At 46.8% G+C, this 24,770-nt stretch overlaps 2 protein-coding genes across 5 annotated transcripts; one reads left to right on the top strand and one right to left on the bottom strand.

The window, feature by feature from the left end:
- The first annotated feature begins 959 nt into the window (after positions 1 to 959).
- Positions 960 to 13,627, top strand: ANKDD1A (ankyrin repeat and death domain containing 1A). 4 transcript variants are annotated; one of them, XM_054642037.2, is made up of 15 exons: positions 960 to 1,290; positions 3,674 to 3,777; positions 4,406 to 4,504; positions 5,085 to 5,183; positions 5,635 to 5,739; positions 5,981 to 6,079; positions 6,403 to 6,501; positions 7,627 to 7,725; positions 8,070 to 8,168; positions 8,388 to 8,486; positions 9,063 to 9,161; positions 10,495 to 10,590; positions 11,585 to 11,786; positions 12,482 to 12,613; positions 12,856 to 13,627. In XM_054642037.2, the coding sequence occupies exons 1-15, from the start codon at positions 1,095 to 1,097 to the stop codon at positions 12,915 to 12,917; spliced, it is 1,689 nt and encodes a 562-aa protein (XP_054498012.2). In that variant the 5' UTR covers positions 960 to 1,094; the 3' UTR covers positions 12,918 to 13,627. The 4 variants fall into 4 exon arrangements, with proteins under 4 accessions (XP_054498012.2, XP_077041466.1, XP_077041464.1 ...); XM_077185351.1 differs by having other exon boundaries at positions 4,406 to 4,540; XM_077185349.1 differs by lacking the exon at positions 7,627 to 7,725.
- Positions 13,628 to 13,832: 205 nt separating this feature from the next.
- Positions 13,833 to 24,583, bottom strand: SPG21 (SPG21 abhydrolase domain containing, maspardin). Its single transcript, XM_054642034.2, has 9 exons — positions 24,440 to 24,583; positions 21,570 to 21,663; positions 18,011 to 18,172; positions 17,144 to 17,224; positions 16,400 to 16,545; positions 15,838 to 15,946; positions 15,287 to 15,394; positions 14,784 to 14,924; positions 13,833 to 14,488 (listed from the first exon to the last, which is right to left on the bottom strand). Exons 2-9 carry the CDS (start codon positions 21,630 to 21,632, stop codon positions 14,366 to 14,368), a joined length of 933 nt encoding a protein of 310 aa, XP_054498009.1. The 5' UTR covers positions 21,633 to 21,663; positions 24,440 to 24,583; the 3' UTR covers positions 13,833 to 14,365.
- Between the last annotated feature and the right edge of the window lie 187 nt (positions 24,584 to 24,770).

Raw genomic sequence — 24,770 nt, 5'->3', positions numbered from 1 at the left:
ACTGTCCCGAGCCCAGGGAACAGCCCAATCTGCACCCTGGACTCTACTGCTAGAGCAGGAAGTCGTGGCAGGTGAACAGCACTGGCACCCTCATGTGGTGACAGGCACCAGAGTGAGCTCACAGCCGAAATCAGCGGTACAGAGAGAGATACTTCTCCAGAGGGACTTCTCCAGGGAGTCCTGACAAAGACCATCTGTGGGCCAGCATGGTCTAGGGACGGGATACAAACCTGATGTCATCTCTCCTCTCCTGAGACCAGCAGCAAAGAATGACAGAATGGTGTGGGCTGGAAGAGACTTAAGGATCATCCAGTTCCACCACCTTCCATGGGCAGGGACACCTTCCACTATCCCAGGGTGCTCCAAGCCCCACCCAACCTGGCCTTGGATGCTTCCAGGGATGGGGGTTCAAATAAGGTCTCCCCGGAGCTCTCTCTTCTCCAGGCTGAACACCTCCAGCTCTCCCAGTCTGGCTCCAGAGCAGAGGTGTTCCAACCCTTGGAGAATTTCTGTGGCCTCCTCTGGACTGACTCCAGCTGCTCCATGTCCTTCTTATGCTAGGGAGCCCAGAGATGGAAGCAGTATGACAGGGGAGGAGTACTGTGGGGGACCCACAGAAACAGATCTGATTATCCCCAAAACCTCAGCTCACCCCGGTTTCTTCCTTATCATACTATCAAAATGGAGAACAAAATAAAAGATAAAAGCAGCCCAGACGCTGAAACTGGAGAATTCACTAAAACTCTGAGGGAAAAGCCCTTTTGCCCCTCCTGCACCTGCTGAGGGACATGTGGTAACAAGAGCACCTCATTCCCAGGAAACATAAACCCCTGAGCCCTGCTTTCAGGGGAAAAAAAAAGAACCCCCCGTATTTTCTACTGCTTAGAAATCCCTCTCCTCCCAAATTGCTCTGGAAACAGAATTAAATTAATCTTAAATTAAACCACCCACCACCTCGAAGCAGCAGCACTCAGCAGAGCCGCGCTGGGGTGAAGGGCGGCACCTGGCCGAAATGGCGGCAGCTGGATGTCCACACTCAAGTCCTCCTCAAACGGCCCGAAAATACCGTGTTTGCCAAGAAGTGGGCTTGTTTTATGATCTTTTGCTTTAAAGAGCAGCAAAAGAGCAGCTCGGTGGCGGCGAGGTGGCCTGCGAGGAGGCGGGGACGCGCCTGTCAGCCCGCTCTGTGGCGGCGGGGACGCGCCTCAGCCCGCCCTGAGGCGGCGGCGGCGGCGGCGGGGCCGCTGTGTCGCGACATGGGGGACGACTTGGCGTCGGAAGGCGACACCCGTGAGTGGGGCCGGGGCGGGGGCTGCCCGAGCGGGGCGGGTGGCGCAGCGCCCTGAGGGGCGATTCGTGCGCCCTGAGGGGCGGGCGGGAGCCGGCGGGGCTGAGGGGCAGAGCCGGGATGCCCTAAGATAGAACCGGACACCTGAAAATCCGCTGGGAAACAAAGCAAGTGGTTAAACCTACCCGTGAATCAGGGCGCTGTTGTCCAAAAGCATCCTGCACCGCTGAGATGCTGCACATAACTCTGGTACCCCGCACTTGGGGTTTTTGGCCTCCTTGGTCCCTCGGTCCCCATCCCAAGTTGTCTTTGTGTCCTGCAGCCCCAGGCAGGGCTCGGTGGATGGGTTTTGCACGTTTCTTTGCACGTCTTTCTCCTCCTTTGTTGCTTTTCTACATCTCTTGCATAATAAACTGCCTGTGAGTTGGTGCATTGCATTGAAGGTAAATAATTTAAAAATGTTTTCCACGCTGCTTGTGATAACTGAATTCCTATTCAGTAAGCTATGAAGTACCCTGGAATCTGAGCTTGAAAGAGAAGGAACACTGCTAAATATCCACTGAAATGTTGCTGCTGGACAGGTGCATGCCATGATGAGGAATGCATTTACACTTACAGAGCTGCTGTGGATCTTAAGTAGGAAACTCAGACCATCAAACTGTTATTCGTGTGTTGCTGAAAATAAATGAATTGCGGCTTTTACAGCCTTAGCAATGCCAGATTTGTTACTGCATCTTCATAGCTATCCAAAGAATAACCAAGGTGGTTTGGCATTTCTTGAAAATGATGCTTTGTGTGTCCATAAAATGTAAGAAAACATTTCTGTCACCTGGAGAGTAGGGTCAGCAGCATTTGCTTAATTGAAACATAGGATTTATTCCACTGAAGGGAGATAAGCATGTACAAGGAGGTGGTATGTGTGTGGCCATTGGTGTTAATAATTAACAAAATCTCAGTGTTTTTCACAAGTTCTCTTGATATTTCCTCTCAAATGAAGGGTCCATGCAGGGTGAAATGCAATCCTGTTAACACAGCTGACAAGATGATAAGAGAGTCTTAATATACAGTATAGGAAATCCTGTTTCTTGCAGAAATCAGTGTCCAAATCCTACTGCCTTCATTGTAGCAGCAGGTCCAGCACTCTTGAATACACACTCTCAGATGACCATGTCTGGTGTTAAGTGGACAAATATACTGTTGAATGATCCTGTCTAGTGTTAAAATTTGTGTTATTTGTGTTTTTCTTGAGCAAAAGTTCTTTTGTTTGAAGGCAAGGGGAATGGAAACTGGAGGATAAGGTTATACCTCTGTTGCTCTAAGAGTCCAGGGCAGGGATGCCTTTCTTCTGTGCCCTCCAAAGAGATTAATTGTGCTATTTAGGCAACAAGTCTCCTGGTTTTCTCCCTCAGTGTGGTGGAATGGGAACAATAATATGTTTTGATGCCTTTTGTATGGCATGTGTTTAATATGCAGTTGATATGTTGGAACAAACTGAATTGCCATTGAGCCCCTCAAGCTGCAGCCTGGGTTTTGGAGAAGCGTAGAGGAGAGCAGAGCCTCTAGGCCAGCTCTCCAGTAGGATGTGACAGGCCAAAGGTCTGACTCAAGCACTTCTTGAAAGAATTCCCCAAAAGCACTAGGACAGAGACTGAGTCCAACAAACACTGACACCAGCCTTGCCAAAAGTCTTCAGAGCCTCCCTGTCGGGCTGTGGCAGTCACAGCCTTGCTCTTGTTTCTTGGCAGGAAGGTTTATTTGATGAAGGAGAAGATTGCTGGGGCAAGGCCCAGCATGGGGAGTAAACACTCTTAAATTGTGCCTAACTGTGCAGGACAAGTACTGCCAGTCATGGTAAATTATGTGCAGAGCTGCCACGGTTTATTAAGAGATGCAACACTGATCACAGGCCAAGCTGGCAGTTTTGTGCTGCTTGGCTGGTTCAGGTTGCCTGGAGGGGACCATGTGTTAAGGCCTCCTTGTAGAGCAGTGGCAGGTAGGTGGAAGGATGGAGGAAAGGGTCTGTGTCATCTCAGAGCCTTCACACTGACTCTGGCCCTCAGAGGGTGCCCAGAGGATATGGACCTCATGGATCAAAAGGTTTTGCAGCTGGAGCAAATCCATGCAGAGAGACACTGAATTAGAAGAGAAGTGGGTAGGACTGGAAGAGCATTGATGTGGCACAGGGAAGGAGAGACAGTGGTAGGATACAAATCCAGCAAACATGCCAACATCTGTAGGGCTGGGATTCTTGCTGGAAGAATCTTTCTGCAGTCATCCTTCCCTGAAGCCACGGGGGCCGGTGAGATGAAGGAGAGGTTTGTTGGAGCATGCTGCTCCATGCTCCTTGCCAGCACAGTTAATGCTCACTCTTCTGCTTTGCTGCAGTGCTTCAGTCAGAGAAGGAGTTCCATGATGCGGCGAAGCGAAATGATACAGCCAGGATGGAGGAGCTCATCAGGAGAGGAGTTGACATCAAAGCCAAAAACAATGTAAGTCCTGGGTTTTTCCACCTCCAAGCTGCAGGAAGTGCTGAGGGCGTGTTTCAGAACTGCAGCTCCTTAATGCTACTCTTCTCATTAACTGCTTGATTTGTCAAAGCTTTAAAATACAACACCCAGTGCCAAATAGGGCCTGTAGCAACCAAGCAGTTTTCACAACACACTGAGACCCCCAGCACTATCATCCTGGCCACACTGGAAAGCTGCAGTTGCCAGATAGACATGATTGCCATGAAAGGCTCTGATTTTGCTGTCTCTGTACAGTAAGACTGTGGGACAAACTCTGTTTCTGATGCAGATCTTTCCTTGTTGGCTAGTAGGTTCATGGAGATACAGGATTTCCCCCATCTCTAGTGTTTCAATCTGTCCATTTATTGTCAGCAGTGTTCTTCACTCTGTGCTGTCATTACAGTCCAGAACTGCAGCTCCTGAGCAGAAGGTGACTGACACCTGTCTGCCCAACAGGAGAGCAGAGACAGAGGGCTGGGTCCAAAGAAAACTGCACAGTGTGAGAAATTCTGGCTGTAGACATGGCCAAGGATATTTTGGCCTTCAGAAGGGCTGGTGGATACCCACGCTCTGCACACTCAGCCATCCCTGCCTCTGTCCTTGCTTGCAGGCAGAGCGGACTGCCCTGCACTGGGCTGCGGGAGCCGGGAGCGTGGATGCTGTGCGGCTGCTCCTGGATCACGACGCCCCTGTGGATGACGAGGACAGTGTACAGAGGCCACTCTGCCTTGCATGTGCTGCACACGTGTTTGGTGCTGGGGCAGTGCCAGGGACTGGGTGCTAGGCCAGCAGTTACACACTGCACCTTAGCCCTGGGTGGGTCACACAGGGTGGCACGCTGCACCTGCTGGGCAAGGGGCTGGAGCAAGCCTTGTTGGCACATGTGTCTGTGCTCTGTATTTTGGCCTTTTCCTTGCATGCACAGGGACTTGGAATAGGCTGGTAGAATCTGTAAAGTTTTCCATAGAGCATGGGGATGCTTGGCTTCTTCTGATTGTGTTGGTGGGGCTTGTAGGATGACAGTGACAGAAAGTTTTCTCTCCCCCATACAGCCAGGCTAATACACACCATTAAATAGGTAGTAGCTGCCAAGAAGCAGGTCTCTGCTCAGCTGCTGTGAACATCTGTGACAGGAATAATAATAATTGGAGAAAGTGCAACTAAAAAAATATACTAGTGAGAAACAAATAGATTTGAAAAACTTCATTAAGCTAAGAGGACAGCTTCCCTCCAGGGTGGGGATGGTGATGGCTGCAGTTTAACTGTAAGTATCTTTCTTTTTTGCTCAGTTTGGAATGAATGCTCTTCTCCTGTCTGCCTGGTTTGGCCACCTCCATGTCCTGCAGATCCTTGTCAATGCTGGGGCCAAGATTAACCGTGTCAATAGGGTGAGGGTCTCCCCGTGTGGATCCATCACTTGGCTCTAGACAGGGACAGAGAGAGGTTTACCTGTGAGCTCGGTTGTATGTGACAGCATCTGCTCTGGGGACTGCCATCTGCACTCTGACTTATCCCTGAAGCAGGTGTAATAATTGGAGCTTTGGAGATGAAAACAGCTTCCTCACCTCATGTTTGTGCAGTGCTGATGTGGAAGGTGTTACAGAAATGGGAAATGGTTTAGTGAATCAGCAGTCCTTGTATTCTAAAACAGACCTTGTCTGGGAAAAAGGGGATTAATATTTCAGTCATAACTTGCTGTCTGCAGCACAAGGAATTTTAGTCCTGGAGGTGCAGGGAGGATGAAATGGGCCCTTGCTAACAGGCACAGTTTGCTCAAAGAGACTGACTGTCCCACAGTCTTGGACTTGTTGAATGAGCAGTCCTTTGTCTCCTCTCCAGAATGGCAGGAACCTGCTTCACTGTGCAGCTCAGAGGGGTCACATCCAGGTCATGGAGTTCATCATGGAGGACTTGGAGGACATGTGTGTGGATGAGACAGACAAGGTAGAAAGGCTTTTCACAGCTCTGTTTTATGAAGTGTGGTATTGCTGTGCTGAGTTTAGCAGGAATGTTGCTCTTAGTCTTGGGAAGACAGTCAGAGTCAGACACTACTCCCAGAAGTCTTCCTGCAGAGTGAGCTTAGGGATGATGGGGATTCTGGCTCTGGTCAAGCTTCTTGCAGCAGATGATCTGATTCTGTGCTTTCTGAGCCTTTTGGACAGTGTTTCTCTGTTTCCTCCCAAAGATGGACAGGACAGCATTTCACCTGGCCGCAGAGCACGGACAGCTGGAGGTGGTGGAGTTCCTCATTCGACTGGGCTGTTCTCACAGTGCCAAAGACAAGGTATGGGCACAAAACCACATGCCAGGGAGGGGAACTCCAAGGATTAGGGGATGTGAAAACCAGGGAACATTTTGTTGCTTAGTTAATGGTTTCTCTCCAGGACTTTTCAGGCAGGATACACAGCAAGGCTGGTGGACCATGCTCTAGTTTAAGGTAGGAGGGGTTCTTCCCTTGCTGCTGCAACTGTAGGAAAATTGCTTCATATTTGTGCTACTGGTTACAACTGCCTTTTCAGCCACACTGGATATACTCTGTGCAAGATTGTGGTATATGAACACGCAGTCCTGTGAGACATATGTTTATAAAGTAATGTTTACTTTCAGGAAGAAAATACAGCGTTGCATTTAGCTGCTAAAAATGGACACCTCTCTGTGCTAGAGAAGATTATAGATGTCGGAGTGGACCTTGATGAAAAAAACTCAGTAAGTACACTTAAATTAAATCAAAACCACATCAGTTTTGCCCTTTTCCCCCCTAGAAATACTCTCCTGCCACAGCCATCAGGCTGAAAAGCCAGTATTGACAGGAGAGGTCTAGAAAATAGCTGATTTTATCTAAAGCCTGTGTGGGTAAAGGCAGGTCACACTTGCAGAGTACCAGTGAAAGGCGACATCCGTCTTGGACCAATTTCCGGCTCTAAAGTGTTGCCTTCTCTTCCTGCTGTATCTGCACACCTACCTTATCACTCCATTTAATCTCCCTTTCTCTCCCTGACCCTTGTACATTCAAGTGCCTAAATGGTTATTGAGTGTGTTTTAAACTGAACTTCACCATGCTTTGAAGTATTGACTTAGTCACTGAACATATGGACCTTCTGTTTGAGATCTCTCTTTTGACAGATCGGCTCTGGAAAATTATGTGGCTGGAACACAGTTAATGACTTAGATAGCAAATATTGGCTTAGTATCACTGTTATTTATTCCAGGGCACACTCCCAATTAAGTTTATCAGCATTTTTTTTAGTCTTATTTGGTTACTGTCTTTGAAAAGTGTATTTGATTGTGATTAAGATCTGAAGGAAGGGGGGAGCCACCTTCTGTGGCAACTGGCAGCATTTGTCTACCCCCACATGAGCTGCCCTTTCTGCAAAGAGCAATAATAGAACCAGATGAAATCACTTAGGAATTCTGCTTGCTTGCTTCTGTTTTCTTGTAATGAAATGGGCTGCAACCCTTGGAAGGGAAAACCAGTGATAGAGGGTCACAGGTTTCAAGTTCTATCTCTGGGCTATTCCAGGAAAATGGCTTGTCTTTGCTGTCTGTGTGAAATCCTTTTTGGTTTATTGACGGGCTGGAGGGGAGGAAAGATGGTGAGCACAATGTCTGTCTTGTGGCCCACAGCCAGTGACATTCAGGACAGAGCAGTACTCTGGTATGGTCCAGGGCAGATAATTGTGTCTTCTATTTTTGTAATGATCAACTGGAGATCCTGGCCCTCAGAACTGTTACTGTAACATGTCATGGATTCAGAAGATGGGGTAGAGTCTGTGACTTGTTCTTCTGCTCTGTCTCAGCCTTGCTGCTTGTGTCCTTTCTTGCCTTGTGCAGGAAGGACTCACGGCTCTGCACCTGGCTGCTGAGGGGGGACACAGCCACTGTGTGAAGCTGCTCGTGGAAGTGGGTGCTGATGTCAATGCCCAAACCCAGGTTAGCTCCATGGAGGTGATTCCATTCCCAAACCCTACTTTGTGGATTTATGCCCACACCTTCCTGTGGTTTCCCAGGTCACCCATAGAGAGAGGTCATGTGGAGCCCTGCATTCAGGAATAGCACAGGGAGTTTAGAGGAAGGTAAATGTGGTTGTGTACAAAGAGGCAGGTGAAGCTCCCTAGGACTGGTTTGGCTGGAGACAATCTCCATGAATTTGTCAGTGCTGGGCCATGGGACTCTTGCAGGAGGGAGCAGGGAGCTCTTTGTGGGTAGTCTGTAACAACTGCAGCCTTTGGGAAGAATCCCTGAGTAACACTCCTCTCTTCTGAGTTCCCTTTCAGAAAAAGATGAACTGCCTTCATTATGCAGCACTGCATGGCTATGAGGAGATAGCCAGGATCCTCATGGATGCAGGAATCCACACGGATGCTCTCAATCATGTGAGTCCCTCTCAATGCTCTTACCACTACAAATAAGGTAAAGCCAGTTTGTGGAGCTGCCCGAGAGCACAAAGCAACTCTGGAAGGACTGGTGCAGTATCCCCATCAGCCCCCAGTGCAAACTGGCAGCTGTGATAGAACAGCACATGCTGGGCACAGCATGGTCCTTTCAGTGCTATGAGCTAAGCTCTCCCTAAGTGCAGGATCTTCTTTCCACAGCAAAATGCATCAGCAATGCACATTGCAGTCCTGCAGAACTTCCCAGCCATGGTGAAGCTCTTCATCAGTGCAGAGTGTGACCTTGACATTCCAGATAATGTAAGACTGCAGCTCCTGTTCTTTGTGTTTGAAATGTGAACCAGTTTCATGGGGGATTTTATCACCTTGGGGACAGGATTAAAGAGGAGTGCTTTAAAATGTGGAGAACCTGGAAGTGCAGCTTAGGAAATGTGAAACCTGTGAAATGATTCTAATTGTTGCAGTGAGGTAATCACTTGATGGTGTTCAACATGAGGGCAGTGCTGTGCCCCTGCAACATTGCATAGTCTAGGCAGGCTCTCTCATCCTTGCTGGAAGCAGGTAGGAGAAATTTCAAGATGGAATATATTCTGCAAAATGTTTAGAGGGCTGAGAATTGGAGGCAAGCCTGGAGCTAGCTGGTTGTCTCACCAAACTGTAATTTTCTGAATGAGGGGCTTTGTGTAGCTTGTTTTGATTAATCTTCATATTTGTAGCAATGTTCTCTACTGATGATACTGTAAAATTGACACATTTTATGCTCAGTTTTAGTGGTTTCCATTAAACAGTCCCAAGCTCCTCCTGGTAATGTTCTGCCCTCCCAGCCTCACACTTGTCCTTCTCTGAAATGTAGTCCTTTTCTCCCTCCTTCTGCAGAGGCAGCAGACCTCACTCCACATCGCTGCAGAGCACGGCAGGCAGGACATTGCTGAGATGATTCTCATTGCAGGAGTTAATCTGAAGCTGACAGACAAGGTAAAGGTCTCCATGGGTGAAACAGGTTCTGTGGGAGTATGGAGGGAAAATATACATAGATGGTCTTTGCTAATGCTTTTCATAATTTTCAAGGAAGGCTAGTAATATTAAAATTTAGGTATTTCCAGGGATAAGCCCTTAAAACACAACTGAGTAGGTTATTTTGATGTGTGAAATCCGTTTTCCAGGAAATAAGTGACTGGTTCTTAGGTAGAAAATAGATAACACAATGAACAATGCTTTCTTTCTCAAAGTTGTTTTAGTTCCTTCTACTTGTACTATCATGAACAATAATATCAAAGATTTCCTCAAATAAAGGTAAGTAATATACCTGAAAAATTACAGCACACATATTCTACTAGGTTGAAAGGATCTGTTTGGTATAGATCTGGCACAGTCCTGGGGCTTTTGGCATCTAATAAAATCAACAGAATGAATTTCAAGAGCCCTGAAAATGTACCACGTGCCCAAAAATGCTGGAGGCCCTTGGGCAGGGATTAAAATAGTGTTTTTAAAATGCCATTTGCAGTGGGTAAGAGCAAGTGCAGACCTGAAGGCACCTGGCTGAACTGGCCTTCAGCTGTGGTGAATGTTTGTCACCTTTCAGCACTCTGTGGAACTGCAGTGACATTCAGCACAGGGGACACATTCACATTTTTCAGTATGAAATTGGGTTTCTGCTCACATCTGAGGCTAGAACTGTTCTTCCTGTTATGCCTGGTGCCTGGGCTGGCTCGCTTTGCTTCATGCAACTTTCAAATCTTGTTCTTTTCTGCCTTCTGATCTTAGATAGAAATACAAATCTCCCCCTGCTCAATTCAAAATCATATTCATGAAAGGAACATAGCCACATTTCCATAGTCTCATCAGCCTGTGCTTCTCCTAGGAGACCATTTTTAATCATGTGTATCTGGAGCCTGTAAAGTTAATGAGGTTGTATAAATCATTTTGGTTTCATGTGTCAGCAAACCTGCTGTGCAAAAGGCTATAAAATACCTTGGACTGCAGAGCTGAGCTGGTTCTCTGATGGTTGCTCTCATGTTGGTGGGTTGCAGCTTTTCCAGTTGGTGGGTGAAGCTTTTCCAGTGGCTCCTGCAAAATAGGCAGCAGCAACAGAGGTGATGCTGCAGAGCCTGGAAAACCACTCCCCATGCTCTGAATGCAGGAGCTTGACAGCAGCTCACATCTGAAGTTCACAGGTGGAGAACAGGTCCTGGGGGGTGCATTACTCAGTAGTCCATGTGCCAGCTGCTGCAGATGCTGGGTGGCCATGGAGATTGTACATCCTAAGGTGTAAAGTCTTTTCCAGCTCATTTTTCCTTTCTAATTTCAGCAAGGGAAAACATCTCTGGATGTTGCTGCCCGAGGCAATCACATCATCTTGGTGGACATGATTATCAAAGCTGATCGATTTTACAAATGGGAGAAGGTGAGCAGCTTACACAACAGCCCCTGTGCTTTCTCCTCTCCATTGACACTCCACATACCAGCTGTCAAAGAAAAAGAAATACAGGACATCCCTTGACAGCCTGACCTCTATTTTCATCCCCTTACTTAAGAAAAACACAAATCCTCACCATGCCAACAGCATCTACTTAAGGTTTTCCTTATTTAAAAAGGCCTCTGCTGTTAGAAATCCCAGGTGGCACTGCTGGGAATAGGGGTTTCCAAAAATTATTTAACAGCTGCTCCCAAAGGGATAGAATTAGTTCCTTTTCCCAGAAGGAGAAACTGAAGGACTTGAGTGAAAAAATGCTTGGCCTCAGGTCACCAAAATGGGATTTTGAGAGTTTTTCAGCACTGGAAGGAGACAGCTCTTGTTGGAGTCTTAGAAACAACTTCTCCCTCAAAGTGCAGCCTCTCAGCCCCAGTCTCCCCTCTGAAACGCTGCCTACCCCGAGCCTGTGCCCAAACCAAGCTGAGCAGAGTGAGCTGAAAGTACAGTCCAATGTCACATCCCTTGCACGTTCTTCAGAGTTTGGTTGTCCTCCCATGGCAGTGCTCCAGAGGAGGAAGCAAGGGAAGGAAAGGAGAGCACGTGCCTGTGGCTCAGGTGCAGCTTCAGGGTCATGCTCAGTGGATCAGGCCCTTGCACTGGCTTCCCATTGCAGCCCTAGAGAATGTCATGCAGCCTCTGCAGCCTGGCTGTGAGCACAGCTGATGATCCAGGGAAGCAGATTTAATTAAATGATTCTGCCCCAAACCCTAGATGAAAGAAAATGTAGAAATGCAAATCGTGATCCTCATGGGCTTCCACAGCGAAGTGGCCATTAATGGCATTTTAACCCCGATGAGCACAGAGTGAAATGAGAATAAAAGGGAGTAAAAACACGAGCTGTACCAGAAAGAACTCACAGGGACCACAGAGCTGAGCATGTGGGAAGCACAGGCACTGCTGCAGCACCTCTGTTCTGGCTCTGCAGGACAACCTGAACAGGGACTCCGGCTCGTGGGTGGCAAAGCACTTGACCTTTAAGCAGGATCACAGGCTGGAAACACAGCACATCCGCTCAGTCATGTGGAGATTAGCCACTAAGTACCTCAAACCCGGGGAATGGAAGAAGCTGGCACATTACTGGAAATTCACGGATGACCACATCAGGGCCATTGAGCAACAATGGACAGGTATAAAAAAGCTTCCCAGGTATTTTCCTTTCTTTTCTTGGACTTTGCTTCTAGGAGATAAAGCCGCAGTAAGAGCAAAGCATGAAGAAAACCAGTTAGTTTATTTGAAGCAACCAAAAGATTAGGCTAAAAATTCTGGTTTTACTGAATGTGGAATTACCTACACACTGTAATTTGTCTAGGAATAAGGCATGCAAGCAGGGGAATTAGTGGTTCTTTGCTCACTCCTTAGGAGACATTTGGCAGGCCTGTGAGTTCTTGCTACAATTCTTGTTCTGTAGAACAGAAGGAACTTGCTGGTTTTACTTTTTTGAGTAGCAAGAAGGCAGTGAAGTGAATTCTTTAGAATTTAAGAAATACATTAGCAGAAGCAGGGTCTGAGGGTCAGAACAGATCACTGCTAGTTCTGACTGTTTCAAGAACTCTGTAGTTTGGATGATGTGAGCAAGGGGCCAAGCTGTGCTCCGAAGGCAGGAACTGTGTTGCCATGAAAGGCTGTGCAACAAACCCAAGCTCAGCCATAGCCACTCCATTAAGTTCCACATAAATCCAGCAATCCCATCACAACCATGTTTTACAGCCTCCTAGTAAAATCCAGAGAGGAGGGAGGGGTGTGCACACCCACCAGGGCAGAAATCTGCTCTGATCAGGGCCGTGCACTCTGAGTGTGGGATTTCATCTGTGCTTTGATCCAGGCACTAAAAGCTACAGGGAACACGGGCACAGAATGTTGCTGATCTGGCTCCATGGTGTGATCACTGCAGGAGAAAATCCAATCAAGGGACTCTATGAAGGCCTGGTGGGGATTGGGAGAAGAGATTTAGCAGGTAATACTTTTGTCTTCCTTCAAATAACGCACACTGAGCATTGTTTGAATTAATTTACCCAAATTCTGTGCTTAGACAAATACACAGAGGAAAACTTCAGTGAAGCCAACTCACATGAGCTGAAAGCACCTGCTCTGCCCCCTTGCTTCCATTACATGTAATCTCTTTCTCTTAGGTTTGATAAATGAACAGATCCTGCCATGGCTTTATTGTTCTGTGCAGCAGATCATTCTCTCTTACAGAAAGCATCAGGAAAAAAGCAAATGCAGACTCCACGTCTCCACGGAAATGCACAGCAATGTAACACCAGGAGCATCCTCAGCTCACAGAAACACTCCTCTGCTGCTGAGAGAAGGCAGATGCAACCTAAGGGCTTCTTGTCACCAACTGCTGGCACTGCTGCACCCTTCTGGACAGGAAATGACAAGGGTAAAACAAATGCTCATGGTCAAAAACGTCTCTACACAGAAGGGAGATTTTTATCAGCAATTTCAAACGGTCTGGGCACTGCAATGAGTTTGGTGAGCAAGCCTTACTTGTCATACTGCATCAGGAAATATTACAGTTCTACTGTAACCTGTCTACAGCACAGTTTTGTATATAAATTTTCAACTGTTAAGTTTTTAAGTTAATGGGGGCAAAGGCTTTGTTCTCAGGAATGTTCTTTACTTACCTTATTTGTGGAGGTGTCTCATGTCTTAGGCACGTCCATACATTGCCACAATAAGAGAACTTAAACAAAAATCAAAGCCACGCTTTGGTCCTTTTGGAACCTGAGGGGTTGTGGTCTTTAATGCTTTGACTCTTCACAAAAAGTTTGAGAAGAATATTAACATATGCTGTTTATAAATGTACATTAACATGTATGTTTATAAGTCAAATAGGTGACTCTGACCTTTACAAAACATCTTTTCATTTGTCATGTAATCCTTCATATTTATTTTTTACAGCATCTCAAGGGGAAAATAATGTCTGTATTTCAATAAATCTACATTTTATCCTTTAAAATTACAAGTTATATCTTGTCATCTTTATTTAAAAAAACCACTACAGCATTTTTTCTTAGAGCTAAACCAGTACAACCTTATAGTTAAAGCTTGAGAGGAATTCAAGCAGGTGGTGGTGGTTTTCTTCATTTCCAGAAGTGTTTGTAGAGGCAAACCAGGTCTGCAGTGAGTTCAGCTGCTGTTTGCTTGGAGTCAAAACAAGAGACAGTTGCTGAAAGTGAAGTTTTATTGAAAACCATTTTTATGCAGCAAGAAAGTTAAAAATTCAAATGCTTTATTTCATATAGAAACAAACTAACTTACAACACAATGTACGAAGCACATAAGTGATGGCAATATTGACACTTAAACATCTTTTAAATCAAATATTCAACAAAAATATAGGTCAGCTTATAAGTACACAATCTGCATGTGGTAATATATACAGCCAAGTGAAAAATATAAAAAGAAATACCGTTCTGCTTAAGAACATGATACAGTGAAGACTTTGGTAGAAAAAATGTCTTTTATTTTTAAAAGTGTAGTCTTCTAAGATGCTTCCTTGAATCCAAAGACTAAAAATTAAACAGATCTATCCCATTACACTGCTGGAGGTTGCTGTCCACGGGTATTTCACCGACTGTTGATCCTGTTGGAATCACACAGTGATAATCGGCTAACACAAGGGAAAGGCAGAGTGGGATCAGCTGATTGTACACAGGAAGACCACCAAAGCAATGCCTCTGTTCCACTGGCACTCCCAAGCCTACTGCTCCTCGTGCTCGTTGCTGGTGTGAAGGCTGATCTTCTGGACTTCCAGCTCTTCTGCACTCACCATGGAGGGATCAATGGCTGCGTACCGGGTGCCGTGGAACTGCAGCAAATGGATCTGTTGGGCACGGGAAATAACACAGAGACAGGTGTAGGAGCACAGTGCTTTGGTAAAATAGAAACATTCCTTCTGAATAACTTTTGTGAGGGTGAAACCATGGCTCTGGAGTACAGGAGTTCAGAGACAGAAAACCCCCAAAGCTGGCCCAGCATGGACACAGCTGCTCCCAGCCCTGCCCTTTGGTACCAGCAACACAGAGCACACAGGGAAGTTAAGTACAAAAGAAGCTCAACAGGAGTTTCCCTGTGCTGTTGTGGCTAAACACGTTTGTAGATTGAATTCAGGAACTCACTTGAATATACAAGTTGACCTCAGCACTCCTGCAGAGGTAGGGGAAGTTGCCTCCTGTTTTGAGGTGAGCTCTTCTGGCATTAGGGTAAAGCTTATACATTTCTTCTTTTGCTTCCGTTGAAAGCGCGCTTTGGTCGAACACCTGTGCAACAAGTCCCAGCAGTGAGTTCTGAAACTCAGATTTTGTTGTTACATCAGATTGGCTGCATGCTGCTCCTAGAGGAGACCCTCAGCTTCTTTGTGGAATGGTGTTAATGAAACAAAACAAGCAAACCTGGGCACTGACAGCGAGCAAGCCAATACTGTAATATTGAAACATATGGCACAGAATATCTAATTCATAATGCAGCACAGAAAAGTCACAGTGTTGCCCAGTCAGCAGAAGGCTTCCCTAAATAGGAAGTTACATGCTGCAAATGCTTGCTAAGTTGCTGACTGAATAGTGTGGCTCCACCTGCCAAAGGGAGGAAATAGTGTTTAACTAAAAAATTGAGATTCACTTACATCCATAATGGTTACAGGGATGTCTCGGATTTTGTGAGGTTCTACATAGGAGTTCTGGCAGTTGAGGGTGAGTCTTGAGGCCAGCTCGCTCTGGCCCAGGCTCTCCAGCTTGCAGTAGAGAGAAACACTGATTAACAACATATTTCACTGCAGGAAGTCAATGCAATATTAATAATACAGCCAAAGAGAAGATAGTTTTAAAGGGATGAGGGTTGTAATTCCAATTTAGTGTTATTCTGCTGGAGACAAATGCCTAAACCACATTCCATTAGTTGTTCCTGCCCCCAGAGCACGGCCTACAGATCTATCCCAGCATTTTCTCCTTTTCCACCTCAGTTCCTTAACTCCTCTTGATTGACACAAATAAAACAGAACTAAGGTAGAAGGTCAGTGAATCAGTTAAACTGCTGGAGCTGTGACAGTCAACATTGCTAAAGATCCACTTCCCACTCCTCCCTCCTGGGTCAGTGAATGAAGAAAGCAGCAGAAATATCTCCAACCTCCCACTCAGTAACTACAGAGTGACACCACAGCCACCAGAGCACACCTACCCTGTCCACCATGAAATCAATCCCATCGGCCATCTCAGGATCTAGAGGACCAGATGCAAAATTCCCAAGGACAATTTTTTTCAGCATAAAAGCAGGCATCAGCCAAAAGCTAAAACAGAAATAAGATGGAACAATATCTTCAAGCACCAAGGACTTAGCATCAAGATGCTGTATTGTAAATGCTTTCTTTCCTTGCAGAGGCTTTGCGTTTTAACTTCAAATTAAATCCTTGAAGAAACTTCTAGTTACGTGGCAAAAGTATACTTTAAATATGGTGAACAACACTCTTCTTGCTCTAAATGGTTTTGTTAGACAACAGGCAGAGTTCTTAAATCTGACCACACATCCACAGAGGATCACAGAACAATTTGTCTAATTCCACACTCTGAATTGTTAACATTTCCATTCTCCTTGCGGTGTACTTTTAAAAGTCACAAGTATTCCATCCCACACCTGCCTCCCCAGGCTGCAATCAGGTTAGACACATATCCAACTAATCAATGTGACATTTCACTGTAAAAAGATTAATGCATGAGTCTGCTTGCTTGTCTGTCTGCTTTACCTGTTTGCTGTCCATGTCTGATTGAAAATAGAAGTGTCACTAAAGGCATTACACAGGATCAGAGATTGAACTCTGGGAGATTTGTGTGTGTATTCAGCAAACTTCTGAGCCAAGAAGCCTCCCAGAGAAGCGCCAAAAAGGTGAACCTAATGCAAGGGAAAAAAAACCCAAACAGATGATGAAATATGACCTCTGAGCAGAGTGTTTCATTACAAAAATAGGTCATTCAAGTTTACTTTGTCCTTATAACCCATTTTCTGAAAGAATCACTGTTCCATTCATCTCCTGGTTTTATGTGCAATATAAATGGGATAAATGCTAACAAAAGGAAATGTTTCCTAAAGATTCACAGTGCTAATTTCTTTGTGTTCATCAAGCTTAAGAAAAAAACCAAACATTTCACTTTGTTCTCTACAGCTATTCCAGCCCAAGAGACTCAACTGTGGTGTTCTGTACTATATGAGTTAGGAAGGATAACTTCCACAGGATCTCACAAAAAATGAAGTTAACCCATACAATTTAATAGGCCTGGAATAGAGTTGAATTTAGGCCAAGTATTACAATTTCCAAGGGCATTCACCTTCAAAAATAAACTAGTTTCAAATGTGAGATTGCAACACAGCCTCTTTATTTACAGGCCGTATTTTTGTATCCTATTTTTTTCACTGGCTCTTAAATGGGACTGTTTCAAACATCAGGTTTTTATTGCAACAATTTGTCCACTGCCTTGTCTCGAGCACTCACTTTATCCAGCTGAAGGTGGTCTAAGAGTTTCCTGAATCCATCACAGAACTCAAGGTGATCCCAGTACACTGGATACTGCAACTAAAATAGCACAAAGTTAGAAAAAACTGAGATCAATCTGCTTCAAAGTTGTACCAGTTCTCACATTAAAGGTTTCAAGACAGTGCTGTGCCTCTCCCATGTTATGAAGTTCCTCTTCAAGGTCCCCAGAGCCTGAGGGTGCCAACACCTCCCCCTCAGTTACACAAAAACACACAAAGTGCCACCGAGCAGAGTTTGCTGGGGAAAGTGCAGCATTGCCTCACTCTGGGATCAGAGGCAGGAGAGGCTGGAATGGCTCTTCAGTGATTTTGTAGCATGTAACAGACACTGAAGTCATTAACTGCTGCAAAAGACAGTGGTACTCCTAAAGCCAGGCTGGTTAATATATTGTACAAATCACTTCAGCTCAGGAGCTGAGAAGCCCCAGAAGAGCAGGCTGGTAGGATTTAAGGAGTGAATCTGCAGCTATTATATAGTCTAAGAACCATGTTATCCACATTCCCAAAGGAAAACATGGAAACCCTGAACTAACTCATGTGTTTGCCTCAGGGCTAACAAAGATGCAGCTGGAGGCAAAAAGTACTTGTGTCCAGGACACACAAGGAGAAAAGCAGGCTGAGAAGTCAACAAAGTTTTGGTAAATGCTGCTGTGGACATATAGCAGATTCCAGCCTGGATCCATATGCTAACTACTCTGTAGTGCAACTTAGCACAAAGTTTTTTGGTGGATTCCCTAAGTCAAAACGAAAAAGTTCATTATCCAACCTCTAATCAGAGCAACAAGCACAAGTACAGCACCTTTGACACAGGACTGAGAATACTCACAGCAATAACTCTGTAGCCCCATCCAGTCAGTGCCAGAATTTGCTGGAAAAACACATCTGCAGTCCCACTCACAGGAGGGAGAAATATGAGTGGGCAGCGAATGCTCCTTGGCCCTGCATCATACAGTGACCAGACTTTGCTGTCATCATCATCCACTATAATCTGCAAAGAGAGGCACAGAGGGGAGGAGAAACACAAGACAGGTGAGGTTCTTCAGCCAGCTTCCAGGATGGCTTCTAGAAATTTCCAACTTCTAGTAAATGTTACAATACTCAAGACTTTCTTTTACTCTTCTTTAGAGTAGCTTTCAGGCTGTTTTCTAACTGGAATGACAATGTGGATACAGCTGGAACAGAACTGTGGCCATACACCATCAGACAGAATATTTTGTGCATTGTGACATAAGCTGGATAATGAACTGCACCTCAGGAAAGGAGCCACATGCTCAGGAGAGACCCAAGAGATCAGTTCAGGGTACCAAGAGCAGCAGCTGGAGGCTGGAAGAGCCAGCACTGCCCCAGGGACAGCTTTTTAAACAACCATTGATATTTGCATCCCCAGACAGAAGATGTTACAGGTCTGAAACCACACAGGCCTGTGGAATTAAGCAGCTAGCACCACAAATTATTGATCTGAAACACTTAGAGCTGCCTGCCAGAAACAGAGACACACACAGCTCCCAGGGCAGCACTGCAGGGCTGACCTGGAGGGGAAAATGCTTCCATCACCTGGCAGCATCTCAGGAGCTTCTGGATTGCCCAGGACACACAGCTGGCTGAGGGAGATTACTCACACATGAGGTGCCATCCTTAATGAACAGCTCCTCATACAGTACCACAAGTCCTAGCAAAATTAGTGCCTTCAGAAGTGTTAAGAATTGGGTCTTCTTTTCTAGCAGCACCAAAGCCTGACTTGTTTTGACAAGGCCTGTTCTACCAGAAACTGCTTTCTATACTCTAGATGTTCTTTCAACTCCACAACCCAGCAGAAGCTGCATCTTGTACCAGATCAACAAGCACAAACCTCTTGGGAAAGCCTGAGTCAAGTAGCCAGAAAGCATCTCCTCTATATCAAGATTTTACAGCTTTTTGAACAGTAATATGCAAGCACAATTTGCTTTTCCAACCCAGCAGTTAAGCCTCTCAGCAATCAGAGGAGAACAGTGTATCACAAATCAGATTTGCTTGACTAACAAATCTGCTCCTAATAAAGCCAGTATTTCAGGCTCTGGGAGCATGTGAGGAATCACATGGCAACATTGTTTTCTAAAGTCTTTATAAAAAAAGACAGATTGCATACCAGAGCCTCCAGACCACTGAAACCATTTAAACATAAACCTTGTACAAAAGCCCTCCCAATCCCCACCACAACAACTCCTTGCACACAACCCCTGGGCTCCAGGCCTTGCTGTTCTCAGCTGTAATTCCATCAGCAATGCTGGATCCATTCAGGGTGGCTACTACCAAATTTACCTTTAGGAGTGTTTCCAAAGGCACACCATAGTCTTTGAAAAAACAACACCAACGTTAGCTCATGCCAAGAGAGCTGTGGCAGACAGACAATGCTTCTTTCCTTGAGCCCAGACAGTGAATCAATGGTTTAAGCACTTGCTCTGGTTGATTTCCAGCCACATGCTGGACAGTTTAACTCCAGCTCCTGAGCTGTGTAGGCAGCAGTGTGGTTAACTCCTGACTTGGGAGGTCACCAACCTTTTCCTTGTTCTGGTTGATGGATCAAGATCAGCTACAGTTCACACAGAAGGTAAAACCTGCACTGCCTCAAAACAAAGAGCAGAACTTTTTAGCAGGGCCAGGGTGTCCCTCGATGAAAACTTTTAGGAAGGACTCAGATAAGAGTAAGTGGTGTATGCAAATAGAGGCACACAGGCAAAGCAGATTAGGTTAAAAAATGTTATTTTCTGTGCTGTACTTCCTATATCTGACCAGGGCAGGAAGGAGGATGGAGCTGTGCATTTCCTGTGCCTGTCAGGAGAAACATCTCAGCAGATTCTCAAACTGCTCAGCTCCGGCTCTGCTTCCTTAGGTTGATCTGAGAGCAGTCCCTCCTCTGTACTGCACATGCACTTCTGGGGGGATAGTGCAGGCAAATGTATTCCCAAAGACTGCTTCAGAGAATAAGTACATTTTCAAATTGAGCTTTTTAAAAATTCTTTCTCCAATAACCAGGACTAGTTTGTTTATTTCTTCATACCCCACATTCAGCCCCGTGGCATCATTTGCCTCTTGAGGAGACAGAAGCACTCAGGAGGGTAAGGCATTCCTGAGGCTGAAGGTCAGCAGGTCACCATCAGCTTCAGCTTACACACATCCCCAGTTATGAAACCCTGAGCACTGGCAGCAGCTGAAGGCTGTGGCTGCTGGCACTGAGCTGCAGCAGAACCATGTTTCCTTGGAACCAAAACCTCCAGCTCCTCCCATTCACCACCTTGCATCCTACCAAGCAGAGCCTCAGTGCACCCTCACATCTTTCTGCTGGCCCTGGCTTTGGTGACCCAGTGAGGCTCTGCCTGAAGGCAGCAACAGAGCATGTGGGGTCAGCAGCAATGCACCTTTCTTATCTGCAGGACACAAACTGGCAAAAATTAATGAGAATCCTGCAGCCCTTCCCTAAAGGTGCTTCTGCAGCCCACACAGTCATCCAGATAAGGGAACCACAGCAGAGTCAGCTTAGCCCAAAATCAAACTATAACACACCTGAGGCTGGACAGGACACTGCTGCTCAGCCTGCAGAGCCACAGCAGTGACTGTGCTACAGCAGCAGGGTGCAAAGGCAGGGCTGTCCCTCTGTCTGGCACAGCCTGGGCTGCTGCAGCTCACCCTGTGACCACAGCCCTGCAAGCCTGACCTGCAGAAGGCACACAGTGCTTTATGGGTCAGGAGTTACACACTGCACTGCATGCCCTCTGCCACTCGGCACACAGAGAGCACAAGCTGGAGCCCTGCACACCTCAAACATTCTCCTGGGGCTCAGTGAAAGGCAGTGGGGAAATCCAAGGAAGAAGAGAAAGTGGTTGGGCAGTGTGACTAAGCAGAAGAAACTGTCTGGGTTTTTCCCCCATGGTTAAGGACATTGCCACTCTCAGGAGCCTGCCTGACTGCTGGGGAGGTGCCTTTGGACATTGGCCTGAGGACAGGGGTCAGGAACAGTGGGGGTGGCTCTGGCAGCTCTGTCCAGTGCCCTCAGGCAGCTCTGAGAGGCCACGCAGGTGATGCCCAGCACACAGCAATCCCTTGGAGGCCCCTCCTCAGCAGGGCTGGCACTGGGATGGCACTGGGATGGCACTGGGATGGCACTGGGATGGCAGGTACCACGGCCATGGCTCACAGCTGAGAGTCTGCTCCCCAGCACAGGCAGAAGGGACCTCCAAGAAGCATGTGAAGATGAAGGCTGTGCTTTCATGCACTCACATGACACGTGGGACAACAGTTCAGGAGATAAAGCAGCTCAGTAGCACAGACACAACTGCTCTGCATTAACCACACCGAGTCTCTACCCCTAAAACATGAGAGGAGATATTTCACCCACTAGATGTACATACCTTTTTAAGAGGAACTGTGCTTCTGAACCAGTTATAGTCAGGAGAGACTTTAATCTCTCCCATGATGTTTAGAAAAAACTCAGTTTGAGTCAGCCTGAAAAAGAGAGAGAATGAGAAATCAATAGCACAGTTTCACCATGGGCAGCTCTCAAAAGCTGTGCTATGTAAATAAAGCAGTGCAGGCTGATTTGCTCTTATCAGTTGATGGCACTACCTCTGACTTACACCAAGTTCACTTTTGCTCAGTTTTCATCAAAGCATGCAATTATTCTCCCAAGAGGCAGTCACCTGACTGCCTTACTGCACCAACCTAATTATGAAATGATGATGCTTCTGTAGCAGCATTCCCATGTGACAGCTGCAGAGAAAGTTAATTGTATTGCAGGCTGTAAGTGCCTTCAAAACCTAAAGCATCTTCTTGGTTTCTTTTAAATTGATAAGGCACTCCAAGTTTATAGCTAATAAATATTCATACAATTCACTCAGGAATTCACACCACAGACATTATTTCATGAACCTACTCAGTATTCAGGTCACGTTTTTCCATCTGAGTATAACTGACCCAAACGAGTCCCAGAGCACATCAGGAACATCACCTGATCCGAGGCTTAATTTACAGAAAATCCTTGAAATTTTAATTCTATCCACACAGAAGCAGGCTCTTGTCAGGAGTTACCAATGAAGAAATCCTTGAAGCACACCAATTAATACAGCACAAATTGATTCTGAGTTGGATCCACACAGGAATGCCACTAATTCACTCCCCAGCCAGAATGTCCAAGCATACATAATGAGTATCTTATAATACTCCATTAATTAGTAATAAACACTGAGGTAGCTCCAAGATTTAACTGTTTGGGTTTGTTTTTTTAAGCATCAAGAGACCATTAGCTTCCATTTATACAACAAATGGCATCAAACACTTCTGAAGTTTGCAGATTCAATAGCTTCACCCTGAAAGCCAGCTGCCTTGGGAGATTATTTTCATGCATTCACACACAGCACTGTGCATAGAAAAACAAAGAAACTTTTGCTCTTGTTACTTAACTGTTGCCAAGTCTAAATCAATAGGTTTTGTTTCTTAATTCTTCATAAAATAAGACTTTGTTGTGTTCTGTGAGTCACTGCAATTCATTTGTCCCTGCAGGAGAGCTGCTGGTGGACAGCTTAACCAGTTTATGGGGTTACAGCTGGATTAAGTGAGCTACAATTGCCTCATCTTTCAGTCTTCACTTGCCATCTTCCAAGAGCAGGACATATTAATTTTAAAAGGGATAGTACTTTCTAAATTTCAAAAACACACCTTCCACAGAGCACCACCTTCCCATGTTCAAAGGCTTGAGGTGGGATGTTCAGCTGTGGCTGCTGTTTAAATTTTGTGTGGTTTCACTCTGGTGTTTGCACCAACTGTACTGCTCTCTCTATCAAAGTTTGGCAGCAGGTAAAATTACAGTTAGGGTAAAAAGTATCTATTCCAAGAACCTGCAAAGCAGAGCAGGTGCAAGGATGCTTTCCTGGGCTGGGGTCTGCAGTCACTGGAGCGAGGAAACCACAGCTCACACTAATTCCTTCCCATAACCACACATCAATGGCTTCCTAAAAGCTCTTCAGCAAACAACAGAGTCACAAAACTGGGGCAGACAAATGACAGGAAATGCCTTAAAACACACATTATCTTGCACTGTTACACTGGCAGGGCCAAGAAGCAGAAGTCGCAGTCAGGGCCCCGCAGGGACACAGAGGCACCAGAGAGGGAGACTCTTCCTGCTGTTAGCTCTGCTTGCCAGAGAGGGTTGGCAGCCTCCTCCTGCTGTGATCATCCCTCTGCTTCTGCCACCCCAGTCCTTCAGCTCATTGCTGGGGCTGGGAGCACAGAGCTGTGCCACTACAGCTGGTAAGGAAAAGGCACCGTGCAGGTGGACTTTGTGCTGGCCCTGCACCTTGTCTGGCACCACGGCGAGTTGAGAGTCCACCTGAAACCCAAATTTTGAACTTCCCAGTTCACCTGTTACCACTCATGGAAGGGAGCCATTGGTCAGTAACACCTGGGCTAAATTCCACCAGCTTTCTTCTGGAGCAGCTGTGATTGCCACTCCTAAGGGCTGCCTTTCTTTCCAGGCAAAAGGAAACTTACATTAGACACTACCCTCTCACTGAAATTGTGGGTTTTTTTGTAAATTTTTTGTAAAACCAAACAACATGAGGAACTTCAACATTTTAAAAACAATTCATCTGGAAGAATCTTGGATGTGCTCAGAGTGCTTGGTAATAGTCTCCCTGTGAGTTATTCCACTACACTAATGACATACTCCATTCATTATTGATTTTAAAAGACAATGAGAAAGAAGATTTATGGGTAACTGGGATGTGGCAGCAGCACCTTCCCCTGTCCCCCAGCACTGCTCCCACCAGCCCTGCCCCACGCTGCCCCCAGCCCCTGCTCCTTCCCCCTCCTCAGCCACACTTGGCTCCACAGCTGTGCAGGGAGAAGGGGACAAACCCCGACACGCTCAGCTCGGGCTTTCCCCTCTGCAGCACAGGCAGAGGCAGCCCCTTCCCCTGAGAGACCCCAGGGGGGCTCTGGGCTCTCTGCGGGCCGCGTCCCGACCCTCTCCCTTCCCTCCCTCAGGGCTCGAACGACCCCGCTCCCGAGCCCAAAACATCCCCGCCCCGCTCAGTGCCCCGTCCCCACCGGGTTGATGCTGTCCCGAGGGGAGCGGAGCCCGTCCCGAGGAGCAGAGATCGCCCCGCTCGCCTCAGCGTCCACCCGGCCCCTCAGAGCTCCCTCCCCGGTGCGGGGCGCTGAGATCGGGGGCAGGCCCGTCTCCACAGCGAGACCCCCGCCGTTCCCATCGCTGCTGGGCGCTCACCGGCTGGCAGGGCCCGGGGACGAGGACTGGGAGCAGCAGAACCGGGAGCACCGGGGCCGCCGCCGCCGCTCTGCCCCTCCCGCCCCGCGCGCCCAGCCGGGGGCACCCGCCGGCCGCCACTTCCGGGTGCTGCGCCGTGCCGCCCACGTGACCTGGGGCGGGGCGTGGGCAGGGCGGAAACAGCTCGCCGCCATCGCTACCGAGGCGGAAGTGAGCGAGGCGGGCGCCATCGCTACTGAGGCGGAAGTCACGTGCCCGCTGTGTTAATTCATGTAATAATTTGCGGTGGAAGGGACTTATTAAGACTCGTTTTGTTCCACCTCACCACGGT

Source organism: Agelaius phoeniceus, chromosome 13 (genome assembly GCF_051311805.1).
Source record: "Agelaius phoeniceus isolate bAgePho1 chromosome 13, bAgePho1.hap1, whole genome shotgun sequence".
In the NCBI taxonomy this organism is placed as follows: Eukaryota; Metazoa; Chordata; class Aves; order Passeriformes; family Icteridae; genus Agelaius; species Agelaius phoeniceus.
The sequence above is the reverse complement of the archived record's forward strand: the minus strand, read 5'-3'. Positions and strand labels throughout refer to the sequence as shown.

Excerpts from the sequence above, each read along its gene's own strand:
- ANKDD1A (XM_077185351.1), top strand. The coding sequence starts at position 1,095 with ATGATCTTTTGCTTTAAAGAGCAGCAAAAGAGCAGCTCGGTGGCGGCG. Across the intron at positions 6,502-7,626 it reads ACCTTGATGAAAAAAACTCA|GAAGGACTCACGGCTCTGCA; the intron begins GTAAGTACACTT and ends TGCCTTGTGCAG. Across the intron at positions 8,169-8,387 it reads ACACGGATGCTCTCAATCAT|CAAAATGCATCAGCAATGCA; the intron begins GTGAGTCCCTCT and ends TTCTTTCCACAG.
- SPG21 (XM_054642034.2), bottom strand. The coding sequence starts at position 21,632 with ATGGGAGAGATTAAAGTCTCTCCTGACTATAACTGGTTCAGAAGCACA. Across the intron at positions 15,395-15,837 it reads TTGATTTCATGGTGGACAGG|CTGGAGAGCCTGGGCCAGAG; the intron begins GTAGGTGTGCTC and ends CTCTACTGCAAG. Across the intron at positions 14,489-14,783 it reads AGGTCAACTTGTATATTCAA|ATCCATTTGCTGCAGTTCCA; the intron begins GTGAGTTCCTGA and ends CGTGCCCAACAG.